The sequence below is a fragment of the Bactrocera neohumeralis genome, chromosome 5 (assembly GCF_024586455.1).
Source record: "Bactrocera neohumeralis isolate Rockhampton chromosome 5, APGP_CSIRO_Bneo_wtdbg2-racon-allhic-juicebox.fasta_v2, whole genome shotgun sequence".
NCBI classification, from domain to species: Eukaryota; Metazoa; Arthropoda; class Insecta; order Diptera; family Tephritidae; genus Bactrocera; species Bactrocera neohumeralis.
Genome location: NC_065922.1, coordinates 66,477,864 through 66,501,635, shown reverse-complemented (window position 1 = coordinate 66,501,635; position 23,772 = coordinate 66,477,864). Strand labels below are relative to the sequence as shown.

Below are 23,772 nucleotides of genomic sequence, written 5' to 3'. Positions count from 1 at the left end.
ATAAATTTCTTCCGTTATTTAAGTACAACCCTAATATAACGAAAATATATATATATCAACTAAAAGTGAGTATTTCCAACTAAGTTCGAGTTGAGGCAGGAAAAATCTGATTAAATCAATTTCTTCCATTATTTAAGTACCACCCTATTATAACGAAAATATATATATATATCAACTATATAATCATATAAGTGAGTATTACCAACTAATTCAGGTCTGTGATTATAAAAATCGGACAAAAAAATTTCTTCCGGAATTTAAGTACCATCCTAATAATAACGAAAATACACATATTCCAACTATATAAACACATAAGTGAATGCTTGTTTGCTGAGACACACATTTGAATGGAAATTAAAAGCCAACAAATGTTTGCTTTTTCGTTAGTTTGCGCATACACACACATAAGCATATGAATATATACATATGCATGTATGTACGTAGATATATATTCCCTGAGTGTTTACATATGTAAATATGTTTTGACTGTTTGGTATTGTGCGCTTGTGCGCCACCTTTTTTGGTATTTTCCCACTTTGCTTTGCCTCAAATTGTTTTTTATTGTGATTATGTAAAGCGTCGACGTAATTTAATTGTACAACAACAATAACAGACGCTGCGGCATGCGAGCGCACTTAAAGTACACATCCGCACGTAACCTTTGCTAAGTGCTCAGCCGCTTAATTGTTTTATTTCACACATATTTATTGCCGGTGGAATTTATTGTTAACTTCATTTATGCTTCAACATCTTCGTTTGTTTATCACTTTTACTTTTTCGGGTTTTTTCGCACACACTCTTTGGTTGATTGTTCAGCAAATTATTTGGTTTTTGAATGTTTAACACGAAAAGTGATTGACAGTGACTTATGGAGGTGAGCAAATGTGAGAGTCTTCTCCGAATACATGTGTCTCTCGGTGATATTTCGTTGATAAGGTGAATGTTGCGATTGTTGTTGTAGCGGCAGACAACATTTCGTAAATAATTTTGTCTGAACTGTGGAGAGTTCAGTCCTTTTCTGATTAAATATTCGGGTTCATATAGGTTAATTATACCCGAATGTCATTGAAATGCGGGTTGTATGCTTTGCTATCTAGCTCTTCTCTGCTAGGTGGCTCTGCCAGCTGCGTGCAACGCTCTAAACATTTATAGGAATGTCTCGAAAATAAAGGATAGCGTTAATGCGGTCCATTTTCAATTCTAGATAAGGCTTTTTCAATTTATTACAGTAAATTTTTGAATGCTGAGGGTAACTCTTCTTTGCTATTGCGGAAACCGTGGAGCTGTTCTCTAATCTTTACCTGCAAAGTGCTGGACTATAATACAGCCAAGCATACAATCAGGGCAGTAATCTCATGTCGCATATCGGCCAAAACAATATTGGGAAGCAGGCAGCAGTGGAAACAGTTGCCAGAAGAGATAGTGGACGAGATTGCCAAGAATGGTGCATGGCTAACACTCGAAAACGTGAACAACATTGAGAAGCCCATGTATTGTCTATACGACGACCTGGACAGAAGAATAGTAAAGAAAATCAAAACACGATGGAACAAGCTACCTGGGTTCCTAGATCGGATCGGAGGTACACAAAATCACTACTGGCGGAATTGGAACTGCAACTGTAGAAACATGATCGGAATACTAACTGGTCACCGTCTGGTGGCGACACACGCCTGCGGAATAAAGCTGACAGATCGAAGAAGACTGCAGAAAATGTCTAGAACAAGGCACCAGAGAAATAATGGAACATCTCTTGTGCACTTGCCCCACTGGAACTTGTCACTGGAAGTGGTATCGTAGTGAAACCACAGAGTCTGTTGAAATTCGCGTCAAACGTAGGCATCTTAATGGATGACTACTCCTCATGGATCTCGCAACTGAGCTCCATCTGGCATCGCAAAGGATCAAAACTGAACTATGTATAGCTCATTGGACCTCCAGACTAACCGAACCTAAGCTAAGCGTTCACAAAATAGTAACGTTTCTTATTCAGAATCTTCTTCAAAATCAATTACATTATGGATAAAAATCTACAAAACAGCTGGTTACTTTGGTGACAAGAAATTATTTCAGTCATAAAAAGAATTTCCTCTTGTCGCTAAAGTATCCTGAAACGCTTCTCATTACAACTACTTTGCAACCTCCATGGGAAATAAATATGTTTATAGAAACTATAGAAGCTGTTAAATTGAAGGATTCTGTTAACTTGTTACTCTTCCATGACTAACACAAACCCAACATTTCAAAGAGATCAGAACATCAACTAGTTATATTCCTTCAAAATGTACCTTAAATACGCCAACGCATTTTTTAGAGAATACAACATCCTGGCATATTTATATAACATCAAAGTCAGACCACGTCCCATAGAAGATGAAACCTTTTGAATTGCATTCCTCTTGTTGATAAACTGCAAGTTCAACGGTTCAGTTCGGTTTAAAAAACGATAATTCGCTATCTATAATCCAATACGAGTAGCATCAAGTGAAGGCCTAGTGAGATGAGTAAGGAGCTACTTATTGAATTTAAATCAAAAGTTGAAAAATATGCTAAGGAGTCAGTGTTAGAAATCCTGGGATATTATTGAAAATCTTGTCATAGGTTCGATCAGAGGTTCAAAATGGGAATAACACTTGAAGCTTCCATAGATGGCAAAAACAGTGGAGTAATAAGGACGATGGTAAGAAAATCATATCCAGTTATCACAGCAACTATATGTATGACATCTTGCTTTATTATGAAACAGAGAAAACTCTAAAAAATCTGAAAATATGCGACTTCATACTTCTCAAAATTGAGATCACTGTGTCGTAGAATCTACTCATGGTGGCATTTTCTCTAGCCACATACCGAAGAGAGATTCGTGGTTGGGTCCATGCTTAGGAGGAAGGCTGAAGGGAAAGTAAGTCTGATAGGAGCTCTCCATTAAGCATATTTTTAGGCTACATTTTCCAGCTAATGGATGTACGGTAGGTGTAACATCTTTCAGGCTCTCACTACGATAGCATCACAAAACTCGCTAACTGTGGGCTAAAAATTAGTCGAGAAGTGTCTGTCCTCACAATCAGTATCAACAAGCTACTTCATCTGGAAACTGCAAAGCCGATGAGTTCGCATGAGAGAGCACCTTTCGCTTCCAATGCCCAGCTCTTGCAAAGCCATGGTTGAAACATCTCGACAGTCAGTAAAATAGAGGAAACTGTTATTGAACGCACAGAAAATTTGTGACTAGTGTAGTCCTCTATATAGAAGAGAAGAGAGCAAAATACAAGTTAAGACCAGAGCACTCAACAATTTTCCAATGCTTTTCATTATAACACATTCATTTTTTTTAAATCTATTTAAAAAACCAGGTAACCTCTTCAAAGTCATTCAATTTGACCAATTGCTTTGTTACCACCACAACATTGATGACAGATAACGCGAAGAGCAAAGAGGCAAGCCAGAAAAACAGACGATCTCGGTGAACAGATAGGCAAATTTGAAAGGCACGTGCCATTGCATTGGAGGCATTCGTGACTACAAACACGTGGCGTGCTGCAAAATGCATGTTGAAAGTGGTAAAGTCGCAACACTGTTAACCACAGTAATCATTGCAACAACAAAGAGGCAAAATTCAGTTGAAAGCAATAAAACGTGAGTGCAACTTGCGAAATAGCGCATAGAAACGAACTTTAACGTTAGTATTTGTTGGTATGTGTGTACGTGCATATCGACAAAGTAACAGTTCACTTTTTCGAATGTGCAGTTTGGTCGCTAATTCATGCCCTGTAGGAAATATTTGGACGATTTTTAATAAAATTTATAAATTTTGTTATTTTCAAAAGAATTTTAAACTATTATTACTGATTTTTAATGTTAGATAATTTAAAAATAATTTTAATAATTTTAATAATTTCGGGATCACGAACACAGTTTCGGGATTCATTTTTGTTATTTTCAAAAGACATTTTAAACTATTATTACTGCTTTGTAATGTTAGATATTTAAGAAATAATTTTTGTAATTTCGGGATCTCGAAAATAGTTTCGGGATCAATTCTTTAAAAACAAAAGTGTAAAAAGAAACAAAATTATTATTATAGTTGTGTTTTTGACGGGTTGAAGAAAATTAATCACGAAAGCATTTTAAATAATTTCGGGATCTCGAAAAAAATTTCGGGATTAAATTTTTTTAATATAAAAATTAAAAAATAGCTATGTTATTATGTTAGTTGTATTTTCTGAATTCAAGAAAGTCAATACCGAAAGTAAGCAAGAAATAATTTCGGGATGAAATTTTTAATATAAAAAGTTTGAGTTGCATATTCGCTGAGTTAGAGAAAGCTAATCCTGAAATCAAACAGAAAAAGCGTTTTAACGTATTTAGCAAAAATTAGTATGCGGTTGTACTTACGATTCAATTTGTAACGCACCAAAAGGTGGTCAAAAAGTTGCGGGATTTGGTTATTGAAAAAAATCATTAAATTGAAAAAAATCATTTTAAAAAATTCGGGTTTCGGGAATTTCAGGATTCGCGAATTTTGGTATGTTCTGGCTTATGTTTTTCTAAGGACTAAGTCCCTTAACCAATTAAGCAAAAATTAATATGTACTTAGTACTGATCCACATTTGTAACGAACTACAAGCAAAAGGAGGACAAAAAGTTTCGGGATTTGGTTATTAACTTTACGATTGAATTTTTATAATTGAAAAAATTACTTAAAATAATTTGAAAAGTTTGGGATTCGAGAATTTCGGGATTCGGAAATTTCGGGATTCAGAAATTTCGGGATTCGGGAGTTTTGTGATTCGCTGGCTTAAAAAATTTTAAACCACAAAATCCTTTTAAAAAAATTTCGGGACTCTGCAGTTTCGGTTGGTATGTGCTTTTTTTTATGTGTAAACGCATTTTTAATAGCAATATAATTTTAAACTGTAACTTTGAAAAATAAAAAAAATATTTGGGTTAAGTAAAAAAACACCATTACTTCTACCAGCTCTAGATAATTTATTCGTGCTGCATGCCTCTTTATGCACACAATCTACAACACGCAAATGTGTCTTGCATGCCTTTCATAGCGTGTTGTTGTTTTTGTTGTTGTTTTTAATGCCTCTGCAATTCGCGCTCGTTTGTTGATGTAATTTTCGCAAATTATTTCATTTTCATTAAATAAGTTCGCTTTTGTATGCCACCGCGCACTTTTTATCTGCTGATGTTGTTGTTGTTGTTTTTCTCTTTTCATGCGCTTCAGTAATAATATTAAATAACTCCAATTGCGGCGCAGTGTTTACGACTGTCTGCTTCGCGACAATGGCATAAAAGTCATAAGCGTGTGTTTATGCGCACACACACAAAGGCACTTATGAGTGCTATACACAGATGTGTGATATAACAAAAAAAAAAAATAAATAAAAAGTAAAAAAAATTAGGCAAATATTTTTAAATAAATTTAGTTTTGGTGTGGAAAATATGAAAACAAAAAAGGCAACTTTAATAAGAAAACTATGTAATTAAATTAATATTTAAGTACGAGTATATAAAAAAAATTCATAAAGTAAAATAAAAATAAAACTCAAAAATTTTAAGATCAAAGTACAAAATATTTAAGAAAAATTTAACAAAAGCAAAACCAATTTGCAAAATTCATCTCACCTAAAAGAGAAAAGTGTGTAGTGTTGCGGTTCATTTATACTTGAAACCGCTTTTTCAAGTATTTTTTTAAATATACAACTCACACACTGACCGACTTATTCTCCATAAGGTTTGTTAGAAAACCGAAAATCATTATATATAGTATATGAGACACATGCTATTAATATGCCACATACTAATAAAATGTTCTCTGAGTTGCCTTAGAGTACCCCACACACCATCACCAATCATATGGAGTAAAGTCAGCGCATATTCGAAAATCCTGATGTTAATTATATGGAGGCTAGGTCAAGTTCACACTGTGACATAGTAATGCCAAAGGAATGTTATGTACCCAATTTGGTTAAAATCGAGATAGAAAAGTAGGCGATGCCAACGATGGCTCATATAAAGGCTCTCTCATACGATCACGGGCATAAAATTTAATATTTTTAACCGTGCCGACATATGTGTTGAGCGGGTTAATTATCGGCTTTCACCCGTTTTTAAAATATTTGTGTTTTTGTAGCTTTAGTGGTTTAGGAGTTATGAACATTAAACTTATTAGAAAGCGGCGCCACGCCTACCTTTTCAAAATGTTTAACCCACAGGTGCCTTTACCTATTTTAATTTAGTGTTTAGTTATGGAACTTTATACGTTATCTATTAAAGGCGTATCAGTGATTCGATTGCCAAAACTATTATACTCGCTGCTAGAGTATAGTATATAATGTTGAAAAAATTAACAAATAATTATAGCTCATGTTAATTCCAAAAATTCTAAAAGTTGAAGAATTAAAAAAAAATTATGTTATATTTCAAAAATTAAAAATAAAAAAAATAGTTAAAAATTTAGCACACAAAAATGATAATTAAAAACATTAAATTTGAAAAATTAAGAAATTCAAAATAAAGAAAAACTATAAAAGTAAATTAATATAAAATAAAAAAGTGAAACAAGTATTGATTAAAATAAAAACAAAAAATATCAAAAAGGAAAAAATTAAAAACCTAAAGTAATCAAAAAGAAATTACAAACTTAAAATAAAACTTAAAAAAGTGACAAATTTTAAATAACACTTTTGAAACATTAAAAAATATATATAAAATTCGATTAATTAAAAAAAGTTACATAAATGTGAAAATTAGAAAAGTTAAGCGTTATATGCGTTTACGGGTTTCAAAAAATCTATTTTTTTATCTTATTAAATTCTTGAGAACTTAAGCGCTCGAGGCTAGTTAGGCTAAATGCGCCGTCTTTAAACGCATTTTACTCGAAACTGCGTTTTTGAAGTCGTTTGGCAAGATTTCTCGAGAACTACTGAACCAATCTTCAAGAAATTTTAAACAGATCTTCGAGATACAATTCTCATTTTTTTGTAAAAAGGTCTAACTAAAATACAATTTTCATTTTATTTAAAGTTCTAATAAATATTATTAATAAAATATTTAATTTTTTTTATGGGGAAAAAATGTAGAAAAAAGCTGTTTTATACCTGAAGAAAACCATGTAATCCCTTAAAAAAATAAAACAGTATGAATAATAATTTAAATTGCATTAAAAAAAAAAATCGTAAAATTATAAATTTTTACACTTGTTTAAAAAAATTGTTGTTGGATTTCATACAAAAATGAGTTTACACATTTACAATTCTCAATGCTATGTTTTCGAATCGTTATAACTTATAACTTTATGAGACTTGTGAAAACCCTAAATATACTGAGAAAATGAAAAAAAAAAATTAAAAATAAAAATATGATAAACATATGTATATGTACTCGGTTATTTTTATAATGGAGATTACATATAATCGCACCTAGTATACGCTTAGATACATATTCGTAACAAAAAATGTGTGCAAAAGTCAAACAACAATTATCAGAAGTGGGGTCTAGGCCATGCGCGAACTAAAGACTTAAGCGACAAACTTGCGCAAATTAAATTGTTATCTAAGTGTAAATGTTTGTGTATGTGTATAGCTGTGCATATGTGTATAAATAATATTTTGTTATTTATATAATACAATATATACATATACATTCATATATGTATGTTTGTATATATATAAGCCCGTCTTTAAGTGCCTACAGCTAATTAGCCACTTATTGTGCGCATGTCTCCATATAGTACGTGCAATTGCCCGAGTTATTATTCAGATTTATGCTTTCTGTACCTTACGTAAACGCATCTAAATAAATACGAAACTTTCATAAAGATGCGCGTAAATATGTTGACAATAAACAAGTGTTGTAATTTCGGGTGACATTTAAAATATTATGAAAACACACATGATTAAAGGGAGCTGCATCTTGGGCTGTTACATGCAATTGAATTGTTTATCTAATTGCGTTATGCATAATATTTTTAATTATTTTTGTGAGTGGGTTGCAGAAGGGTGACTTAAAAATGAAAGGTAAAACGTATAATGAAAGGTATTACGATGAATTTGTCAACAGTTAGGCAAAACAAATTTCAAAATAATTTTCATCTAATGAATAACATTGTAAACTATTTTAATTTCGGGATCCCGAAAATATTTTCGGGATTTATTTTTTAAGTGAAAAACTGAAATCAAGAATAATTTTCAAATAAGAATAGCATAATTGTTAGTTATTTTAAAAATTTCGGGATCGCAAAAATATTTTCTGTATTTTTTTAATTTTAATAATAATAAACTATTTTATTTCAAAATAAGATAATGAATAATATTTTAAAAATCAAAAAATATTTTCGGGATTTTTTTTTAAATAGCAAAAAACTGAAGCAAAAAATAATTTTCACATATTGAATAATATTTTAAACTTTGTAATATTTTGGGTATCCCGAAGCTATTTTTCGGGACTTAATTTTTAAAGCATAATTACGAAATAAGTATCGCACAATAATATAATAATATAAATAATATTTCAAAGTCATTTAATTATTCGGGATAAATTAAAGAAATTAAATCAAAATAATTTTCACGTAATAACTAATATTTTAAACTCTTTTAATAATTCCAGTATACCGAAAATATTTTTGGCATTTATTTTTTAAGCAAAAAACTGGAAGCAAAAAAAAATTTTCACATATTGACTAATATTTTAAACTATTTTAATATTTTGGGTATCCCGAAGATATTTTTCGGGACTTAATTTTTAAAGCATAATTACGAAATAAGTATCGCACAATAATGTAGTAATATGAATGATATTTCAAAGTCATTTAATGATTTCGGGATCCCGAAAATGTTAACGGGATTTATTTTTTTTTAAACAAAGAAATTAAATAAAAATAATTTTCACTTAATAAATAATATTTTAAACTATTTTAATAACTTCGGGATGCCGAATATATTTTCGGGATTTAATTTTTAGAAGCTGAAATCAAAAATAATTTCAAAATAAATAAGCATAATGAATAATATTTTAAAGTAATTTAATAATTTCGGGATCCCGAAAAAAATGAATTGAAAGCTCAATCCTTAAACTCCATTGAGATGTAAAATAATGCATCTCCATGGAATTTAGGGATCGAGCTTTCAATTAATTTTTTTTTTTCAATTTAAGCAAAATTATAAAATTTCTGGCTTGGGATATTTCGATTTTTCGAAATATAATAAATCAATAATGAAATTTACTAGCTCGTACGAAAGCATCACTGAGTGCTCTCAGATAAATCATCATACAAATGTACATTACTCATGCATATAATTTTCAAAACTTGCTGTTCTTGACATACAAAATCTCTTCACGATTAAAGAACATGCCTACTTGAGCTTCAATTGAAATTAAGCAAGAAAAATATTAATTGAATTCTAAACAAAAATATAGCATATAGCATATAGTGTGGCGATATAAGCATACATTATAAACAAGCAATTGTCAAATTAGTCTCGCCGCTCACTTGCTCGCCACTTCAGTGTGGTTTCTCACACATTTGTTTAAAGCAAAATCGCTTGGTTGTTTGTTGAATTGTGCGCGCTGACATTGAATGCATTCGCAGCTGTTAACAGGCTTTTCGGAATTGTTTTCACAAACATCTGTTTCAGCGCATTTCGGTTTGATTAAGCTATTGTTAGAGGTCAAAATTCGTTCATTGAGGAAAAATAATAACAAAAAACAAAAAAGAAAAAACAATAACAATACCAATAGCAATAAAAAAATGAATAAAAAAAAATATAAAAATAACGATATACAACAAAAACAAAAGTATAACAAAAAACATAAAAATAAGACATTAGTTGCTTGACAACAATCTAAGTGGCAAAATATATTTATTTTCTTTATAAAATACATAAGTATATATGTATATACGTATTTATGAGCATATATGTACATATTCACTCATACAAAAGTATATAGTTACATATGTATTGGCATCTGTATATTGACGTATTCACTTTCAGCTGACTTTATGCTAATTAAAATTATTTCATCAATATTTAAACACTTTGCAAGCAACAGACAGTAGCTAAGATATGTTGATGCAACATTTCAACAAAAAAATCAATGAAATTTTGTAATAAACAAAAATATTTTTGAAAAAATTATTGGCACATACATTAATCAGATTGAAATTTTTTTATTAGAAAAATTAGCTTCATCCAACCAAAGTTATTAATTAATTAAAAATTTAAATAAAAAGGGTCAGTTTTAGCCCTTAGCGATATCATACTGAGTAGTCATCCTTTAGAACGCCTGCGTTTGCCGCGTGTCTCAATAGACTCGTTGGTCTCACTATCGACAACTCTTCCAGTGTCTCATGCCGTGGTGTTCCCAAATGCTTAACGCGTTGCCTTGCTAATGCGGGACAAGTGCACAAGAGTGCTCGCATTGTTTCCCTGGTGCCTTGCGCTTGAGATTTTCTGCAGTCTTCTGGTACTGTTAGCGCCAGTCTGCAGGCGTGTGCTTCTCTTCTATCGAATGCCAGTAGAAAATTTGTATATTGCCGATCCACTGTTTTACACATGATTTTTGATTTTTGCACCTAGGTAACTCATTCCATGGTATCTTGATTTACATTCCCATGCTCTTTAGTTTCGAATATTGGCCAGGAGTGCCTTGCAAAGCAGGGAAGCAGTGGAGAGTGTCGCCAGAAGCAAGCGAGTTCACTTCTACTAGGTACTAGATAGTGGATGAAATTGTCAGCAGTGGTTTATGGCTGTCACCCGAATATATGCTCAATATCCCGCTGCTTGGCTGTTCACATAGCTTCGCAGCTTTTCTAATAGTAAAGACATTTGCTCGAAATATGCTGCAATGGTCAGGCAGTATGAAAATCGAGAGCTTCTGCATGTAAATATAGAAGTTTTCATCGAAAAGGTCTAGAGGTGGCAGGTTTGGCACTAGTTCGAGCGCCGCCGTTGGAGTGGCTCTTTGTGCTTCTGTTATGCATAGCGCAGTGAGCGTCTACATTCTTTCGCTTGGCGTTTGGTAGGTAGAGTTCCATAAGCATGCCCACCAGACAACTGCAGCTACTCAAAGGCAGAATTGATCTTACAATCGTCTTGTAGCACCAGTGCAAGAGTAAGGGAGAAAGCCCACAGGTTGTGCTGAACAAATTAGGCATTAGGCCATCTAATGGATCCGCAGCAGTTTGCTATACAAGATTACCCCAAATTATTTGATGTCGTCCTTAAGAGAGCGTAGTCCCCCAAATATCGAGGAAGCCTCCGGAATTTTGCATTCTTAGTGTAAATAGGGCACAATAGACCTAAGGTCGCGGTGCATTCCTCAATTATTTATCTAGTGTAAATAAGCAGTTCCCTTTTTTCTGGTTTCTACCACAGACCCGTTGAGGACTGCATTGATAGTGGTGGTTATAATACTGCTAATGGTATGTATACGCCTTTCCGCTATTAAGATGGGAATGCCGTCATTATCTTGGGGGCTTTGCCGACAACCTCATAAAATATAAGTATTTTTATTACAAAGTTATTAAAATACACGCATTCATATCTTTCCTTGGATACCAATATTGGAATATATAAAATCGAAAACCAGCATGAAAGCCATCCGGCATAATCACTGATATTCGTTTAACCGAGATCAGATTCATCAAAATTTAGACATAGCAGAATAAGCTCAGGAAGCTGCCTAAAGATTATTGGATATACTTATGTACAATTCTCTTTGTTTTTATGTTATTCAGAGAGCTACTATGGTCCAAAATTACTAGAGTCATTTAGATTATTAAAAAAAGCGACTCTGGCGTGTTGGTTATGGAGCGAAATATCTCCGACTCTACATTCTAAACGAAAGATCAGTCAATATTTTGGATAATAAAGCCGTCTTTAATTTTTGCGCTCGTTAGGAAATATTATTAGCAATGCTAACCACTGGACCGTAACCAAACAGCTACCGATCCATAACGAAATTCGACGTCGTAAATGTAAATAGATCGGCCAGACTCAACGAAAGCCTCACAATCACATTAGCAGAACAGCGCTAGATTGGAATCCGCAAGGAAGCCGAAGACACGGAAGACCAGTCAACACCTGGAGACGGGAAGTCGAAGCAGAAGCACAGAGAAGTGGTTATTCTTGGAGAGAAATTAAATTCATAGCTTTAAATAAAATTAATTATAATTTGTTTATTGAGGCCCTATGTTCCACCTAGGAACTACGGGAAAATATATATACAAGTATATAGGAAATATTATGTTTTCTCTCAGCAAAGGAACATTTTTTTAAAAATAAAATTTTGTCATCGGAACTAAGAATTCATCGGATGTCAGTTCGAAGAAACTTTGAAATAAAACATTTAATATGAACTTTAGAGTCCTAAAAGCTTTATGAACCATAATTTAAAAACTATTAACATGAGAGCATTGGCTAAACCTCATTTATACCGCTACTTTATAGCCAGCTTGGAAAAGGAGTGTCGATTTGAGTCTTCATCATATGCAGCGGTTTCCTCACCTTCATGCTTTGCATGCGGCTCGTGCTTCAAACGATCCTCCTCATCGTACGGATGCGGTGGCGGCATGATATAGAAGGGTATTATCGGTCCAACCGGTAGCTCATACAACACCATATACATTTCTTCAATGTCGCGCAGCGACTGAAAGGTGCGCACACCGCTGTCTTCCACCAGCGAGTAGATGAGATGTGAGAGCGCTTGAAAACCGAAAGCTTCAGCCTGCTGTTGCTGCTCCAGCGTTGCGGCTACAAAGGAGACACGTGGCATCAACATATGACGCGCCACTTCCAAAATGCTATAGAAGAATTTCTGCATGAAGACCGGATCTGCCTTAAGCTCGGGATGCAAATAATACTCGAAGAGGTGTAGGCTATCAGGCTCATGCTCCGGATGCTCTTGTTCGTACTTCAGCACTAGCATACGACCGAGTAGCATGAACTCGGCGAAGAGTAGAAACGTATCGAATATTTGCAGCCAAATGGTCCAAGAGCGCCACTTTTTGGTCATCCATTTGACCAGCGCTACGCCGTAGATCTCGTTAGTCTGCTCGTCGATTACCATAATACTGCATTCATTTTGCAGCACGTGATCTACGTAACGACGATACGTTTGTTCCACATCGGGATTATCGTGTATCTTCAGTTGTGCGTACAGCCGATTGGTGCGATAGGAATTCTCCACCATGAAGTCGGCAATGCGTGGCAGCCATTTTTGCGGTATGTCGCGTATGCATATGTCGCGCTGCTGTTCGTCGAGCGTTACGCCTTTGTGCTCAGCCCAATAGATTTGTACAGGATTCATTTTGTAGAGGAAATTTGGAGTGTTGTGGATTTGGTTGGAGCAAAGTGGTTAACAGTTATTGCGATAATTTTGCCTTTAACCGAATGTTTTGCGAATTTTACACGAAATTTTAAACGAAACAAAAGACGGGTAAAAGAGCTAAGACGAGTTAATTTTAATTTGTCTACATGAAAAAATAAACGAAATTTAGTTTTTGTAAAATCAAAATAAACAAAAGCCAATGAGTTTGTCAGCAATAACTTCAAAAGTAACACTCAGAGGCATATTTTTTAGAAACTCTCTTTGGAATATAAAAGTACGTTGCAAAAGATTTTAACGTGATCTTCAAATTGAATTTCATAAGGTAAATAAAAAATATTCCAAAATGACTTTTCCTACTTTCGATGTCATTTTCCGTTTGCCGATTGAGTTTGCTAGTTAGCAAAGTTTTCTAGACTGTTGAGCCTTGATGCTTCTCAGCTACAGCTTAAGCGCTGCATTGTTTTTTAATGGATAACTTTATATGATATATAAGGTCTGTCGCAAAAGAAATAGGACTGTTAAAAAAAAAAACACAAAAAATTAATATTTTTCAAAAGTTATATTTTTTTATTCAAAGTGGTTTCCTTGTGCTTCAATACAGCGTTTAGCCCGGTCAATTGGCATTTCAAATGAGTGTTTAAGGTCATTTTTCGGAATGCTCTTGAGAATATCGGTCGTCGCCTTTTGGATAGCTGAAATGTCCTGAAGCCAGTGTCCTTTCATGGGCAAATGAAGTTTTCCAAATAGGTAAAAATCACAGGGTGCCAGATCAGGTGAGTAGGGTGAGTGATTAATGGTTAATATGGAGTTTTTTGTCAAAAAATCAGTGACAAGCGTCACGTGACACGGCGCATTATCGTGCAACAGGCGCCAGGACCCTGCCTCACGGTATTGTGGTCGAGCACGACGAATGCGTGACAAAAGACGCTTCATAACACAAAGGTAAAACACAGCATTAATCGTTTGGCCAGGTGGGACGAACTCTCGGTGTACAATACCCTCGGAATCGGTAAAACAAATCAGCATTGTCTTTATTTTTGACTTCTGAAGATGACCGACTCCTGATCGTCACAGAGGTTCTCACGACCTTCTTGGAATCGCTTAAACCACTCATGCACATTACTACGGTATAGGCACTGATCACCATAAACTTTTTTCATCATTTGAAATGTTTCAGTAAACGTTTTCCCAAGTTTAAAACAAAATTTAATATTTGCTCTTTGCATTTTACGACCGATGACCAAAAGCTGCTGTCACTTTTTGATCAATAACATCGATTGTAGTTATCCAATTGTCTTAAAATTTTTACGAAATGTCAACAAGAGATCAAACTTTTTATTTCATATACCCACCAATAGGTGGCGCCACCAGAAACAGTTATATTTAAAAAGTTCTGTTTCTTTTGCGACAGACCTTGTAAATGATAAATCGAACCACCACTTAGAAAAGAGACATAAAAAGATGTTTAAGTTTATCCGTTGGTTACTCAGTGATGCCTTCAAACCAGTAGCGAATTTAGAAGATTGAGCTCATCTTCGTTCCCGCCGTAGTTCAGTACAAAAGTAGTTCAGTACAAATTGTCTGCAATCAGTGCATTGACTTTGCTTAAAAAAAGGTTATTGTTAGTTTTTTATTGTTAGTTTCAAAGTGAATCCATTCAGCTCACGTTACCTCAAAGAGACCAGACCTGGTGAAAAACATGAAGAGCTTGCAGAATCTTTGGGAGCCACTTAAGCAGCCGTTTAAACGTTTGAAACTCCTCAAAAAACGTTGTGCCTTATAGCCCAGACCTTGCCACTTCTGACTAACATTTTTCCGGTCGATGCATAAGGCCCTCACTGGAATGCAGTTTACATCAGAATAAGTTGCCAAAAATTGGTTTGATTTATTAATGGCCAACAAGTCGGCGTAGTTCTTTTGGAATGAAATTTTCATATCGTCAGAGAGATGAGAAAATGTTGTAGCTTCAGTTGTGCAATATATAGTTGTAGACTCAAAATAACATTAATATCTTCTTCTTCTTCTTAATTGGCGTAGACACCGCTTACGCGATTATAGCCGAGCTAACAACAGCGCGCCAGTCGTTTCTTCTTTTCGCTACGTGGCGCCAATTGGATATTCCAAGCGAAGCCAGGTCCTTCTCCACTTGGTCCTTCCAACGGAGTGCAGGTCTTCCTCTTCCTCTGCTTCCCCCGGCGGGTACTGCGTCGTCATTTAATACAGACGAAGGAAAAACGATATCATAGAAACCACTCATGTTGAAAAAAATTTGAGTTTTGGTTATAAAATGGTTATATATTGGTTATTTCTGACAGCGAAAGTTGATATGATACACTTATATATATGTAATAAAGAACTCAAATTCGATTTTTTTTTTTGATGATACGTTGTTTTGTATTTTAGGTGACGATATGCAGATTTCAAAGTAAGGCAGAAGCTGAGTTAATACTTACATACATAGAACCTCCAACAGATTCAGTTAAGCTCCAAAGAATTTTTATTTAACTTATGACTAGCCTAACTACTTTCTTTGCTTTGAGGGGCTGGTTGCAGTAGCATCTACAGCATATTGTCATATTAATTCAAGAGATTCCTGCATCATTCGGTTAGCTGCTTCAATAATTTCTTGAAAGTTGTGTTATAAGATGACGTCCAAGCTTCCCAATAAGCAAACGTAAACTCTCAAATTAAGCTTCATCGAAGCAATAACCACTGAAAGATTTGTTTAAGTTTATTCCTGTTCAACACATCAGATACAGGGTGTTCTACGTGATTTGAAATTAATTTCTTTAAGCAAATTTTATCTGACTCTTTCTTTACAATAGCACATTCTTTCGGGTTCACCTTATCTTGTGAAAGGTTTCTTGCTTTAATCAGTTGAATGTGTGGAACGATCTTCATTTAAAGAATCAGAATCATTAGCAGATAGTTCATATATTTTCGTTGCTTCATGGCAAAGTAAGCTTCCACAATTAGTGAAAAACCTTGAAAGCTCAAGCTAAGTACTCATCACTTAATCTTTGAGAAGAAACAAGTTAGAGAACACATAGCATCACCTTCATACCAGCTTCGTGTGTTTTTAGAATACATGTACGAGTATGTAGACTTGAAATATGCAGTAAACCGATGTCAACACAAATCGCTACGCTTGGCAGCGCACTTAAATGGTAAGCGTGTTACGCATGCGCAAATGCGCCGTCAACTCTTTAAAGCCAACAGCGAGTACAATGCATGCTTTGTTCGGGCTACTAAAAGTAGGTGCAACTTACTTACTTACTTGCTGACTAACTTATGCCCTAGTACTAGCTGTGTTATGGCACGTGCTTCATTTACTGAGTTCCCTGTGTTAGCTGGTATGTGGTTTGATCGTTACCTTTTTGAATAACTCCAATTGCTTACAATGGTTGAGGCTCACTATTTAATTTTCTAATTATGTATGTAGGAATGTGTTGCGCTTTGAGCTGGCAATCAAGTGCCGCTTACACACAGTACTGCCTTTCAACGCCTCGTTGGGTTTTGAGTCTTTAACACTTACTTGTGTCTTAAGCTTTTTGCTAAAGGGAAGGCGGGTATCTGTGTATATTCTTTTCATGTTTTTTAAACTCATTATCATCACTCATTATCTATACTAAGTCTATTAACTTCCGAGTTTATAGAACCGATTGTTACTGTGAGAAAATGTGGTATCATGAAACCTTCGAATGGTTGCCATTGCTTTTGCGGGTTTGCATTATTCGGCTAACACTCTCTAGAGTGAATTATAATGCTTTTTAGAGCTCAGATATTTAGAAATTTCTGAAGAGCATTTGGGACAAAAAACACTCTATTTCGACTAAAGTGAACTGTCTCATCTCTTGCTTCACTTATTTCACTTTTCAATCGAAAGCAGCAGCTGAGTTGTCTCTAGAGCGGAGGCGTTTTTGGATACAGCGAGTGCAAGTATTTGCCTCATTTCTTCCCTGATTTCTCTCACTCCCACTCGAAGAGCAGGTGCCTAGTCACCTCTGAAACGGAAGTCACAGAATTGCCAGATTTCTGATCAATCTGTCTAGTACTGTTATGCAGCGTATGGCTTAGGTTTGAAGGCAAAAAGTTGGAGAGGGTCACGCAGAGACTCATTACCTTAAGTGGGCGGGTAAAAGACGAGCTTAACGTCAGTATTTGTAATTGTCAGGATATCTTTCGCGGCAAGAAAGTTGTTGAAAACGAAGATTAAAGACTTGAAATTAAGGCAAACTACTAAGAGATAAATCAGGAGCGTAAATAAAGCCGTCTTCAGTGCAACTTAGAAAATTCTATAGAAAGTATCTTTAAACTAGTGTCTAAAGTGCGAATTCTGCGAGAATATGATACTATATTTTACTTAATGGAACGTTCATTATGCTACTCAATGGAAATCTAGAATATATGCTATCAGAGTGTCAAAACACGGGAGAGAAGAGAGAGTTTTCGCTGCTGTGGAACCCAACTAGAGATTTGTTGAGAGGACAAAGAAGAAAAATCGCTATTTTACATAAAAATGCTAATGGCTTGCTACCTTAAACTTAGCCCGGGTTACATTCCGGGCGCCTGGGGACGAGTCAGAGTTACGTTCATCCCGAAGGTTGGTAGGCGCTCCCATGTTACGGCCAAGGACTTCAGGCCCATCAGCCTCTCCTCCTTCTAACTAAAAACTCTAGAAAAACTGATGGACTGGTACATAAGAGTGCACATTCCGAGGGACCATTTATCAGCAGCGCAACATGCTTATTGTAAAGGCAAGTCAGTGGATCATACTATCGTGCCATGACTTGAGGAAGCCATTATGGTTAAGAAATTCGCTGTTGGAACCTTCCTTGATACAGAGGTAGCTTTCAAAATGGTTCTGAAGTAACCAGTCGTAACTGCTCTAGACGGTCTTGGGTTTGAAACAAACCTCAAACACCTCACAACGAGTCTTCTGTGCGACCGAGTGATTAAAACGGAATGGGAAAACGCTTGACAAAATGTGAGTAGGGGAGCTCCACAAGTTGGAGTCCTTTCTCTTTTTCTATGAATCCTGCTTAAAAAACTTGCATATCGTGGCTGCCGGGTGATTGCTTATGCAGACGATGTAGCTCTTACAGGTATGGTCAAAGCAAAGTTCCTGAGTACCGTTTACGAGTTGATGCAGGCGTATCTCAGCGTCGTAACAAATTGGGTAGTCGTAAATGGTCTCGCTCATGATCCCGGTGTCACCGCTGCCGCAAGTGGGAGACATCCGTCTGCAACCGGTGGATACAGTGAAATTGACTTATCCTGGATAGGAAGCTTTAATGGAAGCCGAATATTATAGAGAGAGCCAAAAAGGCATCGATTATCTTGTACTGCTGTAGAAGAGCCATTGCCAAAAGGTGGTGTTTCTCTAACAAAAGTGGTCTTCTAGCTCTACGACTTGACTATGGTAGTCCATTATGTTCTATGGAGTCTTTATGTGGTAAATGGCTCTAAAAAAGACCACACTTGCAAAGAAACTTGAGAGCGTTCAACGAGCAGCGCTCATCGGTGTTTGTGTGGTGCACTAAGGTCCACTCCAATCATGGCACTTAACGCCAACATGCATATAGTGCCCGCTCCACGTTGGAAGTGATATAGCTGTGAAAGTTGCTATCATACTAAGAGAACCTGGGTTCCTAAAACAACACGCGTTTGAGCACTCGGAGAGCCTCACACACTTTAATTTCATGCCGAATCCCTGGGATTATGGAGACCCCAACCGAACTCTGACGGCTTTTTCACTGCCTCCTTCAGAGAAGTGACCATCCACAGCAGGGCGGCGATACTAGCCTTGAACTCAGTAACAGTGCGTTCAAGGTTGATCAAGGAGCGCCTCACCTCGCTATCAATGGCAACGAATCTCTTTGTGATAAAACTAGTATGGGCGCAGGCCACAGCGGAATCGATGGAAATTGTAAAGCTGATGAGCTATCAAGGAAAGGAACCCTAGAAGTACTCTCCGTAGAATAGCAGAGGGTCGATGCTCCCCTATCCTTTTGTGTTCTACTAGTAGATAGCTGCGCTTCGCGGAAGCTTGGCCAGCGTTGGGCCATCATCAGTACAGGCGCAGTCGCAAAAGCCTGTTGGTCTAAGATCGATCGCAAGAGATCTAGTGATCTCTTTGCGTTCAGTAAGGCTAGCATATTCTTAGTTTAGGGCTTTGAACAGGCCATTGCCCTATTGGCATCCACGCAGTAAGGCTCTGCTGCTGTTGTGCAATAAACTCCTTTCGTCCGTGTATTAGTGGAATTTGTCTCGGAAAACGCATTAACATCATTTTAAAGTGCAATTACACATACATACATACATATATTATGCATACATATACTTGTCTGTTTACTCGTATGTACAAATTACCCACATTATTTGTTCAACAATTACATAACTTCAAAGCTTACAGAATCTTAATAGCCAGCAAGAAGTCTCGCATAAAACAATTGAGATTGCGGCTGAGCCGCCACAAAAAACGCTCGCATCAAGTCCAAATGGCGCTGTGTAAAGTCCAATAAATGAACAGATCTACAGCATAATTGCCACAGTTAAGAAAAGCGGGCATGTGTGCGAATGTATGTGTGCATGTACGTAACAAAAACTATAATTTGCCAAGTGCAATTAAATGTTGTTAGGCGCGATTAAAATTATGAGCGCCATTTGAGCGCTTACGTAATAGCGGCTTTTATTGAGTGTGCTTATATTTACGCTCCAAATTGCAGAGCAGTGAGTGAGTTACTGTTAAAAGAGCGTAAGAAGCATTGAGTTGTGCTCAAGAGAATTTTATTTGGCGTTAATTGGTTTAAAAGCAAAAAATATATAAAATTATATATAAAACGAAATAAAAAATTGAGAACCAGAAGGTCACAAAGTAAAAACGAAAAAACAATACAATAATAATAAAATATAACACAAAAGTATTAGTAAACCAAAATATTTAATATCAAAGGCGCTAAAAAAAATAATAAAAAAATCATTAATATAACATTTGTGAAAATTTTTAACCCTTTAATAATTTTTTGTTTATAAATTTGCTGAATCGACGAACTTGACTCGAACCTGCTTCTACTTCTTATTGGCAAAGATACCGCTTGTTATAACCACCAACTTGACAACAGCGCGTCAGTCGTTCTTACTTTTCTTACTTTTTTTGACGACAACTGAAGATTCCAAATGTAGCCAGGTCCTTCTCCACCTGGTCTTTCCAACGGAGAGGAGGTCTTCCTCTGCTTCCCCTGGCGGGTACTGCGTCGAATACTCTCAGAGCTGGAGTGTTTTCATCCATTCGGACGACATGACCCAGCCAACGTATTCGCTGTCTCTTGACTCGCTGAACTATGTCAATGTCGTCGTACATCGCGTACAGCTCATCATTCCATCGAATGCGATATTCGCCGTTGCCAATACCCAAAGGACCATAAATCTTCCGCCGAGCGAAAGAAAACTCGAAAACTCGTAACACCAACTCATCAGCTGTCGTCATCGTTCATGCCTCTGCTCCATATAGCAGACGTGTATAGTTCTGGTCTTTGTTCGTTTGCTCTCAATTGCCTACTCCGTCCGAGGTAGCAACTGTTGGTAAGAGTTATTTTGTGTTGGATTTCGAGGCTGATGTTGTTGTTGGTGTAAATGTTGGTTCCAAGAAAGACGAAATTATCTACGTTTTCGAAGTTATGATTATCAACAGTGACGGGGAAGCCAAGTAGCGAATGCGACGGCTGTTTGTTTGACGACAGGAGATATTTCGTCTTGCCCTTTTTCACCATCAAACGCTTTTGCTTCGATTTTTTGTCCAATATGGAGAAAGCAGAACTCATCGGCGTACGCTTGCAATTGTACTTTCTTGTAGAAGATTGTGCCTTCTCTATTCCGACTTACAGCTGGAACTATTCTTTTCAATGGAGCTGTTTTTTACGGTCGCAAACACAGCGTACAACCCTGGGAGGGCGGATGTTTCGTCTTCTCACTTTAGCTCGCCTTCAAACAGATGTTTTTTGGCTACCCAGAGGTTATTTGGTCTAGAAACGGACGTCGTGTGTTGCTTTAGCCTTATGTAGAAAATCCTTTCTGGCCATTCCCATGTGAATGATACTAAGGGAACATTCCTCACTTGCAAGAACTTCTACACATCCTTGATTCGAATATTTCTTATAATTATTAATTAAGATATCGGTTAAATTAGATCGGTGGATCAAATACTATTATATTTTAAGTTCTAGGCTTGATGATTTAGTATGTATGAGGTTTTATTGGTATTGCCGATGCTGCTCAAACCAACGTTATTTTGAGACTCTCTAAATTTCTTTGCGGTATTCTACAGGCCATGTTCTCCAACTCTGAGCACACACTATAGTTCAGTGGTCTCAAATCCTAAGCTCACCAGTGAACAAAGTATTGGTTAGCTGACTTACCACGTTGTCTAAAACATACTGCTTGAACACATTTGTCCCATTTTTAAACCCTTTTTCACAGAAGTGTGGAGGTGTAACGCCTTTGCGACCTCTCGACCAAATCATTACAGCAGTTGGTTGGTGACCACCTTGAATCCTAAGAGTAAAATTTTTTGCATCTTTGGAAGTTTTTGCTTAGATTTCCTCAAAACTGAAAATGTTTCATCTGTTAAAAGTATACATTTACATAAATTTTACTTATGGGATCATTAATAAGTTTTGATCTGAATATATCTATTTCACACAGTTACTGATATCTAAGGCAATTTCTGCAAATGCGTTCTTTATATGGCGGAAAATCAACTAAAAAAGTAATCAATAATGCTAAACAAAAACCTTAAATATTCTTCCATCTTAACGACTCCTTATGAAAACCTACGGGAAACTAAAGTGGCTCAAAAATCTTTATTCTTCCGTCCAATTCTGGCATAAAATAATGCAGTAATATCAGTATACATTTTTTCTTCTTCTCACTGTCTCTCTCTCTTTCTCTTTTTATTTTCTATCTAACGCACGGCAGGTTTTTGCCTCTATCTCTCTCTCCTTTTCTCGCTCCTTATCCGCATGAACTTATCATAAAATATACTCTTATTATTAAACTAAATGTAGTTCAGAATAAACTAGTTTTATAACAAATATCAAGGCACCATTCTCATGAGTGGTGTCAGCTCTGAGCACTTTCGGCAGTTTGTGTCTTAGAGAAATTCAAATATTCAACTTAAACTCGTCCATTTTCATGGTTGAATCAGATCGTAGCTTCACTGAGTGTTATTCGAAAAGCCAAACTCCACCGTGTTAGAAAACGAATTTATGCAAATAATCATTTTTAACTACTGTTTACTCGTGTCTGTCTTACATCCTACATCTGTCTATTGTTCACTATACTTGTAATGCTCCCCATATCCCTTTACTTCCAAATTTTGAGGTTAATTTTTCCTGTGTACCATTTGTACTTACAAATATAACTATAATGAGCTTTCCTAGCTTAAAATATCCATTATCCACTGAATCTTATTATAGCATATAAGATTTTACATAATATTTCTATTTTAGTATAATTTATTTCTGTTTTAAATATCAGTTTATAAACACATTTTAAATTTGAACTTAATTACTCTCGTTCCAGACTTCATAATGTACCATCGACCGAAAATACTTTTACTCTGCCTGATTCTGCTACAAATCCGGCCTTACTGCAGTTTACCTACCATCAATCAACCTTTTCCAGACTCCCGCAATTATTTGAGTCCAAATGAAAAACATTCACTTTTCAAGCCACCCGAGTTGGAGGAGACCATTGAAGAGGTGCAGCGAATCTTGGCGCAGGATCCATCTTTGCCGCGCTTGACGAGGTAAGTTAAAAAGCATTTTAAAACACCGGTATACGTTTCCAGTTTTATTGAAGCGAAGGCTTATGTGTTTTGAACTGAAAAGGCAGCAAGCAAAATTTGGAGATTTTATTTCTGTTTCCCGTCTTACCATAAACTAATGGGAAATTTTACTTTCCAAGAAAACTCGTAAGGTCTTTGAAACAACTTAATTTTCACTTTATGTAATCGGAGTACTTGATTTATTCTACAACTCGAGCTTAACTGAGATAAGTTGAAGAGGCAAATAGCAGAAGGGACATTTGAGTGGAAAGTACCTTACCTTCTTAATTGAAATTAGTTTCAGTGGGAGCTGTTGGAAAATCTAATCTAGCAGAAGGTAGTCTCAGCTTAATTTCAGGCAGTTTAGACAGAGAAAGGTTACTGATTAGCTGCAAGGATGTCCATTTGAACTAACTTACGTTTCTACTCTTCGTTTTCAGAGGCGAAATCGAGGAGCTTTACGAGAAGGTGACGCGTGAGGAGTATCAGAAGAGCGTTGCAGCTGGGGACATGGGACGCGCGGACAGCATGCGTGCACTCATGTTGGTATTGCCATATAACACAGACAATAACACCGAGGAAAATATACAGGTGAATTTAGTTGATCT

At 35.9% G+C, this 23,772-nt stretch overlaps 2 protein-coding genes across 2 annotated transcripts in view; one reads left to right on the top strand and one right to left on the bottom strand.

The window, feature by feature from the left end:
* LOC126760455 (uncharacterized) overlaps nt 1-23,772 on the top strand; it is a 35,702-nt gene that overhangs the window by 6,485 nt on the left and 5,445 nt on the right. Inside the window, exons 2-3 of the mRNA XM_050476097.1 lie at nt 22,921-23,146; nt 23,605-23,755. Of these exons, the coding sequence (XP_050332054.1) occupies nt 22,929-23,146; nt 23,605-23,755 (369 nt within the window). The 5' untranslated portion in view covers nt 22,921-22,928. The remainder of the gene's footprint in view (nt 1-22,920; nt 23,147-23,604; nt 23,756-23,772) is intronic.
* LOC126760478 (uncharacterized) lies at nt 12,448-13,537 on the bottom strand. The gene has a single exon (XM_050476123.1). The coding sequence runs from the start codon at nt 13,315-13,317 to the stop codon at nt 12,448-12,450; it is 870 nt and encodes a 289-aa protein (XP_050332080.1). The 5' UTR covers nt 13,318-13,537.

Coding starts and splice junctions, on each gene's coding strand:
- LOC126760478 (XM_050476123.1), bottom strand. CDS start 13,317: ATGAATCCTGTACAAATCTATTGGGCTGAGCACAAAGGCGTAACGCTC.